At 39.3% G+C, this 19,860-nt stretch overlaps 1 protein-coding gene across 1 annotated transcript; it reads left to right on the top strand.

Annotated features, from left to right (window-relative positions):
- Window positions 1-12,801: 12,801 nt before the first annotated feature.
- LOC146389786 (programmed cell death 1 ligand 1-like) lies at window positions 12,802-19,522 on the top strand. Its single transcript, XM_084913834.1, has 4 exons — window positions 12,802-14,248; window positions 14,673-15,005; window positions 16,835-17,165; window positions 19,415-19,522. Exons 2-4 carry the CDS (start codon window positions 14,870-14,872, stop codon window positions 19,434-19,436), a joined length of 489 nt encoding a protein of 162 aa, XP_084769960.1. The 5' UTR covers window positions 12,802-14,248; window positions 14,673-14,869; the 3' UTR covers window positions 19,437-19,522.
- Window positions 19,523-19,860: the final 338 nt, after the last annotated feature.

The raw sequence follows: 19,860 nt of genomic DNA, 5'->3' as shown, positions 1-19,860 counted from the left end.
CAAACTCTCCTTTAAAGAACTGAGAGCTGCTGGGACTCACAGTCAGACGAGCTGTGAGGGTTAAAAATGAAAAACTGATGATGTGTTAGACTTTACATTGTGAAACATGAACTTTATCAGGTCATATCAGTGAGCATTTATCAGGTTTAAACTGTGACAGAAGAAGGCTGCTGACCTTGGTTTGTTGTGCAGCTCAGCAGTGAGATCAGAACTAAAGAGAAATGACACTCAGGTTGATTTGAGGTGAACATAAAGAACAACTCCACACAACCAGTTGACAAACACACAAACTCGTCTCTCTCTGATATATCTGCTCGTTTTCTATTTGATGACAGCAAAGGAGGTGGCGCGTGGTCAGCAACCATAATCACGCCTTACCACATAAAATGGGAACCAGGGCCTGTTGTGTTGTTGTTGTGTACATGTGGCTGCAGAGCTGCAGCGGTGTATGTTTGACAGCAACCGTGAGTGGAATAAAGAGATGATGAAAAGCACTGAACTGTCATCAGGTCTGCCCTGGGTCATTTACAGCAACATATTTAAATAAAGCTTGAATAAAGCTCTTTAAACCATCATTATGTTACTGTAGGTGCACTAGTGATGGGTCGGTCGCGAACGAAATGGCTCTTAGAGCCAGATCTTTGAAGTGAACGATGCGAGCCGGCTCCTTATTGGGAGCCGTGGGTTTTTTTTCTTTCTCCTGCCCTCTCTTTCACTTTTTTTCACTTCACGCTGCAAGTCACCCTTGTGTTTGTGCTGAGCAGAGACGGCAAACAGCCTTGCGTTTGCGCCCCTCTGCTCAGCGCTGAGCTGAGGGGGCGGGGTGGTAGTTACACTCACAACAGCAGTAGCACACAACAAGAGCAGGAGGGAGAGGGAAAGAAAGAGAGCCGGGAGCAACAACAAGAGACAACACAGTCACATTGGAAAGGTACAGTAAAGAAAATGAGTGACACCAAGAAAAGAAGCAAAGTCTGGAACCATTTCAGTCTTATTGACAAAACAAAGGCAGAGTGTAGAGTCTACAAGAAAAGGATATCATATAGAGCCGGCTCCACAAACAACATGCACAGGCACCTAAGAACTATCCACCCATCAGTGCAATGGGAAGATAAAACGCAGTCAGTTGAGTGTGATATTAATATTTCTAAATGCCAACCTTTCCCTTAATTAAAGATCTGGGCGTTCTTTTTTCCCCCTTTTTTCCATATTTTAATTTATATTTTATTGTGTTGTGGTTTGCAGTGTTTTGTGTTGTTTCACTTTAAATTTGTTTAAAAGGAAAAAGCTGAAAATTTAAGTAGTTAAAAGTTGAAATGTATGAAATGTAAATAGTTGGTTTCTGTATTATATGATTTATTTATTACATTTTATGTGGAGTGAATAAATAAAAGTATATTTACAGTGGCCCCTAGAGACAAAACACGTACACACTCCAAAACACGAACAAACTCCAAAACACAACGGAAGTGCTCCAGGATGCTAGGGGCGGTGTTGAGCTTTTGTTACCTAGTGGCTACACAAGCCAGGAAGTATCAACAATCGGATTGGGTGTGTGGTAGTAACAGGTAAATGAAGTTTTTTTTTTTTAATTATTTGAATATATATATATGAGTTTTGTGTATTAATACAAAAACAATAGACATATGAATTCGATTGTGTAATTTAAGTGATCTAGGTAGCTCTGTTTTGGAAGTTCAGTTAATCCTAGAAATGTGTTTTGGCGTTTGTACGTGCTGTGGAATTTCTAAGTGCTTTGGAGTTTGTACGTGTTTCGTCTCTAGGGGCCCCATAAATATTTATATACATAAAGTGCACCCCAGGGTGTGCCTTGGCTACAATGTATCTTGCCATCACATGTGTGTGAATGTGTGGGTGAATGGATGTGTAAAGTGCTTTGGGGTCCTTAGGGACTAGTAAAGCACTATACAAATACAGGGCATTTACCATTTACTATTTACACTACATTCAGTCAAAGGAGCTTGCAAAGAAAAGCGTCTGGACTTCTTTAAGTTGCTTGAAGACGTTTCACCTCTCATCCGAGAAGCTTCTTCAGTTCTAAGGTCAAATGGCAGAGAGTCCCAGATTTAAACCCAGTGGGAGTATCCCCCCAAAGAGGGACAAAAGGACCCCCTGATGATCCTCTAATCACCTGAGCCAAGGTGTGAAAGCGGGTGTGGGTCCCAATCAGCCAGACACCTGAGGACAATTGATTTTTTTTTCCTTTTCATCTTTGTGAACTCATAAATATCTAAGGCATGGCACTGTCTTAAAAGTTATATATTTAAACAGTTTGATCACTTAGTCCCCATCTCTGTATTTGAACCAATAGAAAAGCTGCTCCTCAGAGGAAGAGTGCGGGCTTTACTTGGTGTCAGTGACAGAAATGAAAAAAAGCTCAAATGAGTGAGAAGGACGATGAAGGAAACATCTGTGCTTTGTCTGCTCTGTAAGTAGAATCTCTGTGTTTGTTTCAATTCTTGTACTTTGACTGTCTGCTCTCCTGATAACTGATGATGGAGGAGAAGACATGAAAAACAAATAAGGCTGAATTTACAAGGTGTTCTTGAAATTAACAACAGGTATACTAGAGGGGCAAAAATGAGAAAATCTCTGAAAATAGGAATGGATTTATAGTTTATACAGCAATACAGTTTCATTTTTGGGTCTTTACCTTACAATATAAAATACAATATGAAAATGCCTTGAGGAAACTGCTATTGTAATTTTGCATTATAAAATTAAAGCTCAGTTGAATTCAAATATTCAAAGGCATGAATACAAGCATGAGGACAATGCAAAGTATTGAGCATCATTTTGAGTTGCTGTCACGAAACTTTAAGAAAAGTTTTGTGACACTTTAATTAAGCCGTTCATCGAAATCTACTTTAATATTAACAAAATGATGTGAATTACAGGCTGTAAAATTATGCAGAAGTCATAATTTGTCATTTTCAGATGCCATTCTTCTCCAAGGCATTTCAACATACAGTTACAGTGTGAGCAGTATGGAAGCTCTGTGATTTGTATCCGAGCTGGTTCCCAGTAAAGTCTGAACTGGGACTGTGTGTGATGCAGAGAGGTGGAGATTGGAGGTCTTGATCGAACTACAAAGCTTGTAATCATGTTTCCTGTTGTTTGAACTGTGTGTGTTTGTGTTCAGACTTTAAACCAGAGCCAAACGTCGTCTACTCTTCACTGAAGTAGTCCACCAGTCCAACCACTGACGTCCAGCTGCTGGTCTCTAACTCGTCCCCCAGCACCTCAGACCAGAGGACATCCACATGTTACAGATTTTTAAATTTTTTGTCTTTCTTTCCTTGCTGAACTAGACTGACATAAGAAAACATGTCTTTTTTAAATGCATAATAAATATACATGTAGATACACTTTTCTATATAACAGAAATTGAATCACATCTTCTGGTTCCTTCATGTACTCACCAATGTCACTGTTATTTATGTTTTATCCTCTTGTTTTTACAGCAGCAGTTTAGTTTCTGTTCTTCTCGTGTGTTTCTCTGGGCTTATAATGTTTATACATCCTCCTGTGGAAAACATTCATAGAGTCTCTTTCTATGGTTTAACAGGAACACGGCATTAACACCTTTACTTCATATGTCCTGAACCAGCACAGAGCTCCTACCATTTAACGTTTCAGTGAAAAACTAAAAAGTTCAGGAATAATATTTGATGTCTGCTGCCATCTGCTGGTAAAACTGTGTCAAGTCAAATAGAGTTTTATTGTCAGCCCAATAAGTATACGGCGGCATGAAATATCATCCTCCTAGATCAAAGGTGAAAAATGTAACAAATAAAAATCCAAAATAAAATATACATACATACAACTATACAGAAATAAGATAAACTAAGAATAAAAAATAGAAATGAATGAGAATAAATAAATACAACAGTACATAGAATAAATACGATAGTACATACACAGCGTGGAACAGTGCATTACAGAAAAGTGCAACTATTGGAAGTGAGAGGAGAGTGTTATGTACAGTGTTATGTGGTCCAAGAAGTGTGAAGAGGGGAGTCCAGTGTGGAAGAGGGCAGCATGCTGTTCAGGAGCCAGACTGTGTGGGGGAAAACGATTGCACAATCTCGCCGACCTGCTCCTAACGATGCAGAGTCGTTTTCTGGATAGAAGAGGAGTAAACAGTTGGCGGGAGGGGTGATGCGGGTCAGCAATGATACTATTAGCTTTAAGAATGCAGCAGGAGGTGTAAACACCCTGACGACTGGGTAGACAATGCACTCAGTGGGTGTGTTACAGGAGAGCAGCTGCTTTACAAATGAATACAGTTTAATCTCAAAACATCCTCCACATATGTTAAATAGGGGAAATATTGACCTCCTATTCCAGGGGTCAGCAACCTTTAACACCCAAAGAGCCATTTGGACCCGGTTTCCACGCAAAAGAAAACACTGGGAGCCGCAAATACTTTTTCACATCTAAAAAGAAGATACTGTATATATTGTTTTTTACCTTTATGCTTTGTGTGAACAACTAAAGTGTGTTGCTTATAAAATCCCTGAAGTGCTACAGAGAAAATTACATTTTATTTATGTAATTAACACATTTTGAACTCTTAAAGAGATATAACAAAAGGAACTAAAATGATCCATGTAGCAAACAAAAACTCTTGTGAGCCGCCACCCTCATATCGCCTTTGTGCTTTTGGAGCCTCAACCTGACTTTTAAAACCTAATTGGAAAAAAGCACTATGCTGCTAAAAAATGAAAAATAGATATTTGCAAAATTCTGCCTAAATATGTATTTTACCAGGTTAATGTGTGTGGCGGGGCGTGGTCTGCAGTGCCGCTGCAGGGGAGGCGGACGCACCTGAGCGGCACCCGCAATCACGCCTGGCCGCCTTATGTCTGACTGTGAGCTGAAAAGCTACAGCCGGCTGTGTGGGTACAGCTACCGTGTGTGAAAAGTGGTCAATAAAGAAATGCTGAAAAGCGTGTTCATGCAAACATCGTCAGGTCTGCTGTGGTATGTTTACAATGGGACTTCTGCTCCTGAACCTCTGCGCACAGCGTCTGCAAATCGGGGCTGTACGAAGTCACTTTCATCTTTACACAGGACTGTAAGCTGTCGTCTGTGAGGCGTGAGCGGCAGGGGCGGAGCGTGGGGGTGGCTTACTGGGCTTAAGCCCGGGTTGTTTTGTCAGAAGCCCGGGGTCTTTTGGAGTGTAATTTTTTCATAGTTAGATGCCTGGCTGACAACTGTATAAAACAAAAAGTACACACAATATTCGAAGCACATAGTGCACACTGTGGGAATTTATGACTGTGCGTGAATCCCCCCTGATATTGGTATGATCCGAGCTCAGGCACTAAGCGACTGAGCGAGAGGGCGGGGCAGCTGCTGCCTGTGAGTGCGCTGTTGGAGAAACGGAGCCAGCCATACTAAGGAGAGCTTAAGTTTGACCAGGTACCAAAGCAAATCATTCGTACCGTACAAATAATGTAAATATGACGGTGTATCACGAAAGATTGATATCAAACTGATCACTTGACCAATATTACGTTACTTGCTCTTCAAGTGAATCAACAAATGGCGAAATGAAAAGCCGAACAACAACAATGCTGTTTCTTTAGAGAGTGTTAGCTTACGTGTGTTTATTTCATATTTTCAGTTCTTACCCTCCCCGACTAAATCGGTTTCAGTTATGTACTGATATATAAGAATGGACATTAGAGGGTTCTTTCAAAGAAAAAACTCAGGTAAATGTTATTTTATATATTATGCTTTGTATGTTGTTCAGTATATTTCTATGCAAAACAAGAAGGATTTCAGTACACAGCAGGATATTCACATTTGTAACCAGATATTTACATACACTTTAGGGAGAAAACATAAAACATTTTTACTGTACAACATCAATTTAGAGTAAACTTTTGTTTTAGATAAATATTGAAATATATTTTGAATTAGTTAAATGTCAGAATAAAGAGAGACAGAGCTGTCTATTTATTATCACTTTCATCAAATTTAGGAGTACATGTACACTAAGTTTATTGTTAGTTAATAAGAAAACTCCAGACGATTCCATTCTGAGCTGAAGAAGCTTCTGATAGGTTAGTAGAGTCCATGTGAGTAAATTGGTGGCACAGCTGTGGATGCATATAAGGCAAAACACAGAGCCTGTTTCTTTGAAATGGAAAAATCAAGAGATGTCAACCAAAAACACCAGAAAAAGAACTGTGGAGCTCCATAAGTGTGGCTCAAGTTTGAATACAATTTGGTGCCATTTACAATTAAGAAATACAGATAGTTTCTCTCTTTACTCTTAAAGTTAACAAATATGTTTTTTATATTTATCAATCTAAAAAAAATAAACATTTAGTCTGATTTGATGTTACAATTAAAAAAGTGTTTGTGTTTTTATCTGAAGAGTTTGTAAATATCTGGTTTCAACTGTATATTTGATGATTGTCAGCACAAAGAGAGAGAGAGAGGAACAGAGAGGGAGATGGAGAATGAGGACAGAACAGAGATGGAACAAGAGCAGGTGAGACACACATGTTAGTCAAATGGTTGTTTACCAAAAGTATCACCGTATCATAGGTACTCATGTATCTCATACCTAGTGTTTCTTTTTAGGTTTGTTATTTTTCAAATTCTGTATTTATTAAGTTATGCAGGCTTGTTTGCACAACAAGGCTAAATAATTATATAAACTTTTCTCAATCTAAATAGCGGACTTTGGTAGAATTAAAAAATAAGTGTAGTGCAGGTCTATGATGATTTTTAGTGCTACTATCATCTAGTTCTGATTCTGGTTCTGTCTTGGTTAAATCCCAAGTAGTCCTGATTTTGAACTGTTGTAGTCCTGTTTTAATTCTGGATCAGTTCTGGGTCTGGTTGAATTGGGGTTTAGTCCTCGTGTCTTGATACAGCCCTGACCTTGTTCTGCCTTGCTGCTTAATTAAAAAACTAGTTTAAGGTGTCCTGCACATGTGATATATATTTTTCCCTATATGAAGTCATTGTTTTTTGAACAAAACTCAAAACAGAGCCTATTAATCTTTCAGTCATTTCTACACCCCCCCCCCCCCAAAAAAAAAAAAAAAAAAAAAAATCCCACATGCATACTACCCTTTTAATGTGGATCCGAAGATCCATCTGGGGTTGAAAGTCTCGATAAATGCACGGCGTTTCTGCAGGTACACCGGCTTCTGCGAGTGTGACGCCTATTTTGAGCGATGAAAAAAATAATAGAATATAATTTTATTTTTATATTTATTTAGGCCCTATCACTATAATCTTCCAATTTAGAAGTCCAAGTTAAAAAAAAAAAAGAACTAACATAATCAAAATACACTTCAGCTAAATACTTCTAATTTATTTTCCCAAACTACATGGAGCCGCAGTATACGGACTAAAGAGCCGCATGTTGCCGACCCCTGTCCTATTGTCCTGTTCTATTTAGGATGAAATGATGCCATTGCAAATAATAACAATAATAAATAAAAATAATTGAAATGAAATTAATAATAATTATTCTAATTTTCATTATCATTATTTAACAATAAAATATCATAATTTTGTTTTCCAAAACACTACACTACAACACTACAAGCAACAAAAAATAATGTTTTCATCACTGCTGCCGTGATCCCGTCTGTGAGTCTGAACACTGCTGACCAGTTTTTCTGAGCTGCCAATCAGATAAGTGCCATAGTTTCCTTTTTTTAAACTTAGTTTACACAAGCCCAACCTAATTAGAGCTCAAAAAGGCTGTAATTCATTTTTTATCTTGAAAAAAGATATTTTTTCCTTTCCTCATGCTCACAAGACTCATTCATTTATTATGCTGGGATTACACACAATTATCCTAGACCTAGAGTCCAACATAGCAAACGTGACTGTAACATGAGTCAGAGACACTGAATCACAAATGCGGAGTTTAAGTGAGTGGCTGAAGTGGCTCATATTTTCTAAAGAGACAAACTGAATGCACCAGATATTTAGTTTTCCTGAAATATCTTAATGTTAGTTCAACATTAAGCTGAATTAGAGAAGACGGAAGTCTTTGCTGTAGCTGACTCACTCTGCTAGACTTTCCTGTTTGTTAACTTCTTTGTTTGTGCCTGCAGGTGCGATTATCTCTTTATTCTATTATTTTTTTTCAGTCTAATAATTGTGCAGATTATGCACAAGTTTGACGGTTTTTTCTGTTTAGATATTTCTTTAGTGAGGCTGAAAATTGTTAGTGAAGTTTAATATAAGCCAACAAATTAAATATATACGAGATGAATAGAAATAAACTTTAATAATATGGAAATAAAGCAGGATAATAATTAATTGAATTCGGATAAAATTAAATGAAATCTTGAAATCCATGAGTCGTGCATGCAGACTTTAGAGGTTGGGGTTTTTTTTGGTTTTTTTACAGAATTTATCTGGAGTTTAAATACTCCATTATTTACTCTTCCATGATTATAATAACAAAATCTGTTAAAATAATAAGAAAATGATGTTCATTTCTCGCTTTATTACCTCATTTAGCTGAAAATGCCATCCCATACTTCACCAACTGACCATTTATTAAAAACACACAACAACAAAGTGGAGCAGATGTTAATTAAATTCCTTTTAATCCTTTAGTCTCGCGTTACTTAAATAATACTTTGAGGACTTCAGATTTACCTACAGTAAAAATACATTTTCAAGCACTTATCTGTAGCTTGTATCCAGCTAAAACTAAATGCTGCCTCTTCCTCCTTCTTACACAGTGACATCATGACGAATTCCAACCTGCTATACATCACTTATAAGAGGTAAAAGGGTGGAGTTTAAGGAATGAAATATCTTTACTCACGGTCAGCTTTCAGTTTTATTTCAAGCTTAAATTTATCCTCATGCAGAGACATTTGAAACTCAGGATCTGTTATTTATTTAAATTTATTTAGTTAAAATATCAACAGACTTCAGACCATTAGTACAAACGAAGAGTAAGTTAACCAGATAACATGGGAATGTCTGCTTTAACTGCGTCGCTCTGCTGGACTTTCTTGTTTGTCAGCTTCTTCGTGTTTGTCTATGGAGGTGAGGTTTAAAAGTTAATCAGTGCTTCTTTCATAGATAAAGAGTAAGAATTAATTAATATTAATATTAATTTCATGTCTGTGTTGTGCTGAAGCAACATGAGGATGGACTGTAACACTTTGACTGCTTTCCAGTTTCCAGCACAGAGACAAAGAAGTGTAATGTGTGTGTCAGTGTGATGTGTTGTAGTTTCAGGAGTCAGTATACAGCTACAAAGGGTGGAAGATAACAAAACGCGTGCCTTTATTTCTGGCTGTTAAAAACACTATGAACAAACAAGTGACTGGAGAAAGTGACAAGATGGAAGAAAACAGCATAGACTGACAAAGACTGTCAAAGTAACAAAGACAACATGTGAACATAGAGACAAAACAAAACCTACACTGGAGATGCGACACACTAAACATAGAAGGGAAAGGAATAAATCCTAAGAACCAAGAATCACAAAGACACAGACTTGACGCTGACTGAGGGACACAGGGAACATGAAACACAGAACACAGGAGGAGAACCGAAACAGAAACAAAGAGACTAGAAATGATAAACAATGAAAGCAAAGATTCAAAATAACCTTCAAAAACTGGTTGTGTGCAGGCAGGAATAGGACCCAAACGCACACTCAAAGGCAGGATGTGAATGCAAAACACAGAGCTTTATTTCCTGGAAAATCTAAGAATGTACTGGAAAACACAGGGAGAGACACACAGGCAAGAAGGAGATAACAACATGGGGCTGAGAAAACCGCTGACATAAATACACAAAAGGATAACGAGGGACGTGAGGACACACGGGAAACATAGCCACAAAACCTATACTGGTAAAACCAGTAAAAAACTGGTAAAAAAAAACAACAACAAACGAATAAAACCTTAAACTTGGAGTAAGAAACAAAGAACAAGAAACTGGAGAGACAAAGGGAAGAAAAGCAGAGGTAATCCAGAGAAACCAGCGAGGAACAAAGGAAAACACACAGAGGGGAGACAGCTCAACCCAATCTGACAAGACGAGACAGGGAGGAAGCAAAACAGCATAACACTGACACAGGACATGGGACTGTCAAAGTGAAACAGAAAATACACAAACATTAAAACCAGGAACACTAAACGTAACACAAGGAACACGATGGGAGATGCAGATGACACCAAACTCTGTCCATGAAGCCAGATAACACACACCAATTAGTTAAACTGCAGGAATGTCTTTGTCATGTGATTGTTGGGTTTTTCTCTGTATCTATTATTGTAAGATCCACTGTACAATATAAAGTGCCTTGAGGCGACCATTGTTGTGATTTTGCACTATATAAATAAAATTGAATTGAATTGAATGGAAAAGGGAGGCACAGTGACAAAACCTAAAGGAAAAAGACTAAATTATAACCAGAAACTAACAGAAGCAAAAAATGTTAATAATCAAAAAACAAACACTGAGTCACCAGACTCAGGACCATGACAGTCATGTTTTTAGCGGCTTTAAAAAAATTGGCTTTATTTTTAGAAATGAGAGCTGCTCCATTCACTGCGTGGATGGCATCTGCAGACAGTTTTACCAGTTCGTTTTAGTTCAGTTAATTTTTATTTCAAACACGTACATTCAAAATCATTACAAAATATAATTCCATTCATTTGTTTGAAAAATAATAGGCAGGAGTACAGTTGGACACCACTCAGTCCTAGCCTGTTTGGCGCCCTGGGCGAACACACCCTCTGGCGCCTGGCGCCCCCCCCCCTCCTCCCCCACACTCACACACACACACACATTAAGGATTGTCCATTGACATAAAACTGTTGTCGGAACCATACTGAATTTCACCAGAGAATAACACACACACACACATATGAAGAGAGAGAGAGAGAGTATGCATAGTATGCAAACGGCTACCAAACAGCCATCATAATTTGTTATACAATGAGAACAGGACAAATGAACAATTGACAATGACTAATTAATATTAAAACCTGTAACATAATGTATTGTTTGGAGTTTAGTCTGTTACTGTTGCTATTTTTACCATTTCTTCTTGGAGCAACTGTAACCCACATAATTTCCTTAGGGATTAATAAAGTATTCTGATTCTGATTGTTTCAGGATGACCTGCCATTATCCAATCACACATCTGCTTACCTGTATCTTTTGCTCGTTTCTCCTCCTCTTCTTTTCTCTTTTTTCTAAACTGAGGACCTGATGGCTTTGAACTTTTCTTGTCCATCTTCCGTTGGTTTTCATTTTGTACTCCAGTATGAACACAAATCCCCCATATCGAGGATCACCACAACATAACCTAAAAGACCTACACCTTGGTTCACAGATTCACTTTGTCTAAGGTGTATTTCTGGGATTTCACACAACCCAGAATTCAAATCATGAATACATAATGGGCTTGGATTTACAACATTATGAATGTGCTCTATTTGGAAGCAGCTGGGCCCCCTCCGCTTTCAACAGTTTGTGTGTGAGACTTTAAATCATCAAACTGTAAAATATAAATTTTAAATTGTTATTGATCCCTTTACACCGAGTCCTAAAGTGCATATTTATTTTCTTACTCTTCTTATATTTATTGTTTGTTTACTTGCACTGCTGTAACTGGAGCCTCGTCGTCTCGTGTCTCTATATTCTGTACTGTATGTAGCGGAGATGACAATAAAGTTTTACTTTGACTTCAGCAGCAAGCAGGCGCACCGAGGGCTCTCGCGCTCACTTTTTGCGTACAGAATTTCGAAAAAACATCGGTGCAAATTATAAGTCTGTATCGTGATGCCTGGTGTTTTCGTGTTTGTTGGTTTGTTTTTATTTTGCGAGTTGGTTATTAGATGCTGCTCCAGCCAGCCAGAGAATCCCCCGCAGCCTCGCAAACGGAGGGCGCCCTTACTCCCAGCAAATGGGCGATAGAAAACCGATCGGTGCCTATGACATTCCCAATATGCGCTGGCATGACGTCAGGGCAGCATGAATACGAGCAATTTTTATTTATTTATTTTTTTTTTTGCCGATGCCCATGATACCGCCCCCCACCACGATGCCGCCCCGGGCAACCGCCCGTGTTGCCCATATCAAAAACCACTACTGCATGCACTTGTAACTTGTCACTCCAACTGAGGAGGGAACCAAAGGAAAATACTATTTACTATTTAAAATATTTTATTTTTTTCCTTAATAAGTGTTTATTTTGTCGTTTACCAAGAATCTTGTAACTGAAAGCTGTCTGTGTGCCTATGTATTTTTGAAGGAAACACTTAAGATAAAACTTTATTAATCCCTCGGGTGGGTTCCTCTGGGAAATTCGGTTCCAAATAAGTACAGCACCGACAGAAGTTATAGAGTTACAGAATATTATATATATATATATATATATGAATACAAAGACATATATAGATAAAAATATACAAAGGGGATAAATAGAATAAATAGGAATAAAATAAAAATAAAAATACAAGTGAATTGCACATTTCAAGTATTGAGGTCTATTGCACCATTGACTATTAACAAAAGTATTGCACAAAAGGTATTGCACAGTGAGGTGAAGTTGTACCGTAAGTTTCAGGCTATAAGCCGCTACTTTTTGCACAAACTTTGAACCCTGCGGCTTTTAGTCAGGTGCGGCTTTTCTATGGATCGTCCATGACTTTTGTGATATCGTAAGAGGATTTGTTTTGGTTGTTCCGCAGTTGTACAGCACTACACTGCCTGGCGGAAGGGCATGTGATCAGACACACAAGAGTACAAGAGTACAAGAGTGGTATGCTGGTCACATGTCCATCCGCCAGGCAACATAGTGCCATACGTACGTACGTAGCGTGAAAAACAAACTTGATAAGCAAGAGCAAGAGGAGTATTACAGAGTATTACAGGAGTAAACTCTCAGTATGGCAAACAAAAGAAATGCATATGATGCAGCTTTCAAATTATAGGCAGTCGATTTGGCTCTCAGCGAGGGAAATAGAGCGTACCCTTGGTATAAACGAATCAATGGTGAGAGACGCCAGCGTGACGAACGGGCTCAGTGCAAAAAGACGAAAAAAGCTTTCAGAGGAAATAAGAGCAGATGACCCAAACTTTAAGACTGTAATGAAGACTGGGTGAACACACAGAGAGCAAACGGGCGAGGTGTTTCAACTGTGCAGATCCGACTAAAAGCCAAAACAGTCGCCAAGGAAATGAAGATGGAAAATTTCAGAGGTGAGCCATCCTGGTGTCACAGATTTATGAAACGAAAAGGACTGTCCATCAGGGCGCGGACGACTGTGTGTCAGCAACTCCCTCCCGACAACGCAGAAAAAATAACAATCTTCCGCAAATTCACACAAAGAAAGATAAACGAATATTCTGACCGGACGAGATCGTAAACATGAATGAAGTGCCGTTGATATTTGACCTGCCCCTCACTAGGACTGTTAACAAGCAAGGTGAATCAACCATCACGGTGAGAACCACTGGCCACGAGAGAATGAATTTCACTTGTGTGCTGGGCTGCACATCATCAGGGTTTAAACCTCCGCCAATGGTGATTTTTAAGCGGATGACTATGCCAAGAGAAGAGATCCCGAGCGGCATCTCTGTTAAAGTCAACAAGAAAGGGTGGATGGCTGCAAGAGTCGCTCCTCCAGCGACCTGGAGGATTATTTCGCCAAAAAAAGCATTACTTGTTTTGGACAGCATGAGGGCCCATATCACAGATTCTGTGAAAGCAGCCATTAAGAGCACAAACTCGATTCCAGCTGTGATTCCTGGAGGCACAACGAAGCACCTGCAGCCACTCGACATCAGTGTGACTCGTGCGTTCAAAGTAGCACTACACGTTCAGCGGGAGATGTGGATGACGAGCGGCGATAAATCATTCACCAAAACTGGTCGCATGCGAAGAGCACACTGACAGTGTGAAAACATCCACGATCACCAAGGGATTTCGACTGGACTGCTGCATGATGGAGAGGAGGACACCGCCACGGCCCTTCAGAGGGTGTTCGACTCCGACACTGACAACGAGGATTTCTTTGGTTTTGAAAGCGACAACGACGGAGAGAAGTGGAGAGTGGATGACAAAATCATCCTGAGCCTGTACGTTTCCGACACTGGAGAAGAGGACTTTGGTGGTTTTACTAGGAAGAAGAGAAAGATGGTGGTGAATGACTGATTTTTCTTCTTGTTAAAGCCACGTTACTGCACCTGAGCCTAAAAGGTAGGCCGAACCTATTTTTCTGGTGTGCTGTAGGTTATTGTTATACACTACATTTGATACTCGTTTATAAAGCACAGTACATGTTCCGTACTTGTAATTACTGGTACTTGTACATATACGTAAAAAGTTATGCAAATATGTACCGGTAACTTGTTTTTCAAAATATTAATACAAGGGATGTGTCTCTAAACAGCCATCTCTTTCCTGACAATCCCCTTTGTGCACATTCTCTTACATATGGTAAGTAAACATTAAAACACCTGCAGCTTTTAGTCAGGTGCGGCTGATGTACGTACAAAACAGGATTTTCCCCTGATTTTAGCTTGGTGCGCTTATTCAGGTGAGCTTTGTAGTCCGGAAAATACGGTACTACGTACTAAACTACGGACATTTTTTTTACTCTTTTTTTTATTTCCTCTTTCAGACCAGAAAATTATCACAGCTGAATCTGGGCAGAAAGTAACTCTGACATGTCGAGCTCAAATCAACAAGGTCAAATTTGTACATTGGAGCAGAGCTGATCTGGAGCCAGATTATCTCCTTTTGTACCGAGATGGGGAGTTGCTTTCAGCCAACCAGCATCCATCTTTTAAGAACCGGGTGAATCTGCAGGACAGACAGATGAAGGATGGAGACGTGTCTTTGATTCTGAAGGATGTAACGACTGCTGATGATGGAACATACAAGTGTCGTGTCTTCATGGAAGAAAAACGATCATGGGAGCTCATCAGCATCATCAACCTGAATGTATTTCCAGGTGAGTTCATGGAGTTCACACACAGCTTTCTGAGGTTTCTGCTCTTTGTAAATTCATTGCAACAACTGAATTCAACAAGATGTAAGCAGATGTTTTATCAACTGATTTCCATCCTCTACACACCTTGAGGTCACTGTTGTTGTGATTTGGCACTATATAAATAAAATTGAATTGAATTAAATTGAATACACTGACAGTGCAATGTTTATGCTAAATGCTCTGTATGAAAGTGGAATTTAGTCAGTGGATCTCAGCATCATCAGCTAAGATTCGGATTAATCTCTGCTACACTTCATGTCACCTAAGTCTGACCATGAAACGACAGCCACTGTGCACCAGTCGCACATTGTGTTTCACTTTAAATCTGTCACAGTACAGAAATCTAAACTGCAGTGTTTTCACACAAACTTTGAATAACATAAAGTTAGCATACCTAATTTTTGATGAACAGAATCAGCTTTTCTGGACATACCTAAGTTTGTTTTGCATGTTTCCCAATATGAACAAAAATTATCATCATATACAGATAATTTCCTGAAAAAAACTTTTTAAAAAAGTGGACTTAAATGGAAACTTTAAATTCCTAGTTTATCAGATGTCACGAGCAGTCCTTACCTTCTTCCCACATAGCAGACAGGTCTGGCCCGGATCTGGTGTTAAGCCGGCACTGCTGGCTGACTTCTGGCATGGTAAGTGGTATGTCATCCAGATATGGGCTAGGCCTGGAATAGATGGCACTGTTTATATGACAGCATGCCACATCTGGCCTGATTGTGGTTTGGTTTATCTGGCTATGCTCATAGAAAACAGATCTGGCCCGGATCCGGCATCAAGCTGGCACTTCTGACTGACTGGTGTCATGGCAGGGTGGATGTCAACTAGATGTGGGACAGGTCTGGCAATGATGGTGCTATTTATTTTCCTATTTCAGTTAGAAGATCCAAGTGCAATGTTACAATACTATACTGCTATGGTAACCAACGTTTCAAATTGAGGTTTGACAATTTTGTGAGTGTGTACTTTATCCAAAAGCTAGTAAGAGTTTTCTGATGTTTACCACTGGGTGGCTGTAGCTCAGGAGGTAGGGCGGGACATCTACTGATTGGAAGGTTAGTGGTTCGATCCCTGGCTCCTCCATGCTGCATGTCAAGAGTGTGAATGTATATGAATGTAGTTAGTAAGCACTCAGTTTAGAGAAAGTGTGTGACTGGGTGAATGTGGCATGTTGTATAGAGCACTATGAGTAGTCTGGGAAAGCGCTATATAAGAATCAGGCCATTCACTGCCTAAAAAGACTTTCATCTTGTTTCTTTTGCGCTATTATGTTCTGGCACATGTTGTTATTACATGGCTTGATTAAGGTACACATTAGGCTGACATCTTGGGCCAGAGCTGAAACTGTTCTGGGCCAGCACAGAGCCAGCAGTGTGTCTGCAACTCGCCTGTGGCTGCACACAACTTACACATGGCCCACATACCGCAAGGAATGACGGCCCTTTGGTGGCCCAGATCAGGTTTGCCAGAGGTAGTCCACACATGGGCCAGCACAGGACCATCAGTGTGTCTGCAAATGGCCTTGTGCTGGCCCATGTGTGGGCCACATCTGGCAAACCAGAGCCAAGAGCCGTTCTTTCCACAGCCTCCATGTAAAGGTTGGCTAAAATAGTTGACATCGGGGAGCCCATGGCACCCTCGTTGTATTTAAAAAAATTTGGTTTGTTTTTTCCCAGACCCTTAGACTATTATATTTAAAATAAATAATTCTAGTCATTCTTGTACTTTGACCTTTGGCCTTTAACCTCTCTGCTCTGTGTTGTTTCCTCTTTCAGACCAGCAAATCATCAAAGCTGAGTTTGGACAGTACGTCACTCTGACATGTCGAGCTCCAAACAACAATAAGATCAAATTCGTACATTGGAGCAGAGCTGACCTGGAGCCAGAATATCTCCTTGTTTACCAGGATGGGCAGTCTCTTCTATATAACCAGCATCCATCTTTTAAGAACCGGGTAGATCTGCTGGACAAACAGATGAAAGATGGAGACGTGTCTTTGTTTCTTGAGGACGTAACGACTGCTGATAATGGAACATACAAGTGTCATGTCTTCATGGAAGAAACACTCATGGAAGCTCAGCATCATAATAGTGACTGTTTCTCCAGGTGAGTGAGTAGAGTTGAGTGTGTGTGTGATCAGAGGTGAAGCTGCTTCCTGGTTGTTGATGTTTGTTTGTTGTATGGATGAGCTGGTGGATGCAAGAGGTAGACAGATGTTTCTCCAGCTGTTGTCTTTGTGGCTGGTAGTCTAGAGTTGTAGAGCAGCATTGTTTGGGTAAGGTTAGAGCAGAAACAAAGACATTTATGAATCAGTCTCTGATTTATGAATCAGTAAGCAGAGTTACTAGAGTAACTCTGCTTACTAGCAGTTTGAACCGCCGCTAACCTTAACACATATTATTGTGATTTTTAACATTTTATTTCACATAATTTGCAGTTACAAAATTGTGATAAATCGGAATATCTTTTTAATAAATGAGATAAAGTTTTCTGAGTTCAATTATTCTTTGGATGCAAAACAAGATCACCAAGCATGCCAACACTGTCACTAAAATCAGTTGTAAATAAGACAAGTCAGTCTCTCAATCTGGGAATGAATGGGGTCACTTACATGCATTCTGTTTCTGACAATACTGCAATAAACTGTGATACATAATTGAAAATGACATAACTGCCCCTGTCAATATAGACAGCAATCTACATTTAACTATTACATTTCCACTTAGCAACCATCCCGCTCTATAGGAATATACCAGAATACCAGCCAGGTGAATTAGATCTTCTCAAGATGAACTCACTGACAATTCAGATTGATCTAAACTTGTTGGCAATTTGTCTACCTTTTTAAATTAGAGAGCAACCTTTAAAAATCTCTCTTAGAGTGATTGCAGTCAGTCCAAGTCAGACGGCAACTATTCAATAAGGTTGCCTCAATCAGGTTACCTGTGCAGTCGCCTTGCAATTAAAAGTGGTTGTGAGTATGCAACACCTTAAAGCTCTGGGCAACCATTTAGTCACCACAAATTGCAATTAGTTGTAGGATTTGGCAAATCAATACAATCATCAGATAGTCAATATTTTAAATTAATTAATTACTTAATTTTATATAATGTAAGATGGTTGCGGTCTTATTTCTGCATGTGTGACTTAGCTTGCTCTTAATTAGGAGGCTGATTGTTCAAGTTTGTCCAGTTTTAAATGGTATTCTCAGAAGACTTTAATCAATTTAATTAAATATCAATATTTGGTGTTCTTGTATTGATAACACATCCCCATGCAAATATTGTGATACTATGCCATGGTGAATTTTTTTTCAACCACCCCGTACTGCTTACTTTCTTTGATTTTTCATACATCTGATTAAAATATAAGCATCAATGCTGACTTCACTGAGACCATTCCACACTTCTTGTACTATATTTCACAACTGGCAGAAAAGGACCCAAACGGGACTTAAACTCAAAATACAATGTTATTTGCTGAAGGTGGGGGGGCAATGAAAAACTAAACTGGGAAATCTTAAGAAGCTTAAGAAGCTAAATACATGGGAAAACACAGCAAGACACATGCAGCCATGAGGGAGATCACGACACTGGAGAGTTGAAAACAAAAGGCTTAAATACACAGGGAATGATGAGGGAACAGGAAACTCATGGGGAACACAGCTGGGGCAAATTACACACAACAAGACAAAGGATACAAAGCATAACTTTGCGTCCTCTGGATAAGGTACCTTGTCTCATGTGCTAAGCATAACACATGAGATAAATTACCTTCAAAGTAAGAGAAGCAAAGCAAAACATGGTGCACACAGACAAGAGACAACCAAAATAAAACAGAGAGTAATGGGAACACACACACATAGGTGCAGACAGACACATGACTTGGGAAACATGGATAACATGACAGGCAGGGGAACACAGAATGAAACACGAGGGAAACAACACACAAGAACTCACAACAAAGATGATCACAGCCACACAGAAGGCGACCCAGAGAGCAAAGACACAAGGGCGAAACTAATAATCAAAAAGCTAAACAGAATAATCTAAGTACTATATAATCAACTTAAGACTGTCAAAGAGGACTTAAACAGGAAACATAATAAAAAATGCTGGGTCAAATGATCCAGGATCGGGACACTACATTATATTTACTTTTTATTGTGTCTTCTTTTTGTTCTTTGAATCTTTAGCATGACATTAAAATTCACCCAAAACCACAGTTATTCACTGGTGACCAGGTGGATGTTAAGTGGTTTATTAAATCCAAAGTGACTAAAAACTCAAAAGTCAAAGGTAAACAATATAAATTTGACCTTTAACCTCTCTGCTCTGTGTTGTTTCCTCTTCCAGTCCAGAAAATCATCAAAGCTGAATCTGGACAGGACGTCACTCTGACATGTCGAGCTCCAAACAACAAGATCAAATTTGTACACTGGAGCAGAGCTGACCTGGAGCCAGAATATCTCTTTTTTTACAGGGATGGGCAGGCTCTTCCAGATGACCAGCATCCATTTTTTAAGAACCGGGTGGATCTGCAGGATAAACAGATGAAGGATGGAGACGTGTCTTTGATTTTAAAGGATGTAACGACTGCTGATGATGGAACATACAAGTGTCGCATCTTCACAGAAGAAACACATTCATGGAAATCTGTCAGCATCATCAATCTGAATGTTAATCCAGGTAAGTGAATAGATTTCAGGCACTGCTTCCAGGGTAGTGATGTTGGGATTTTTTTTAGTAGTTTGTTGTATAGATGACGTGTGGTATAGGTAGACAGATGTTGAGCAACAATG

This window comes from Perissodus microlepis, chromosome 3 (genome assembly GCF_051167445.1).
Source record: "Perissodus microlepis isolate ML-2025 ecotype Zambia chromosome 3, ASM5116744v1, whole genome shotgun sequence".
Classification (NCBI taxonomy): Eukaryota; Metazoa; Chordata; class Actinopteri; order Cichliformes; family Cichlidae; genus Perissodus; species Perissodus microlepis.
The sequence above is the reverse complement of the archived record's forward strand: the minus strand, read 5'-3'. Positions and strand labels throughout refer to the sequence as shown.

What these genes read in the sequence shown, in the direction of transcription:
- LOC146389786 (XM_084913834.1), top strand. Translation starts at nt 14,870, where the DNA reads ATGAAGGATGGAGACGTGTCTTTGATTCTGAAGGATGTAACGACTGCT. An exon ending in CAACCTGAATGTATTTCCAG is followed by an intron (nt 15,006 to 16,834) that starts GTGAGTTCATGG and finishes TTCCTCTTTCAG; the next exon opens with ACCAGCAAATCATCAAAGCT. An exon ending in AATAGTGACTGTTTCTCCAG is followed by an intron (nt 17,166 to 19,414) that starts GTGAGTGAGTAG and finishes TTCCTCTTCCAG; the next exon opens with TCCAGAAAATCATCAAAGCT.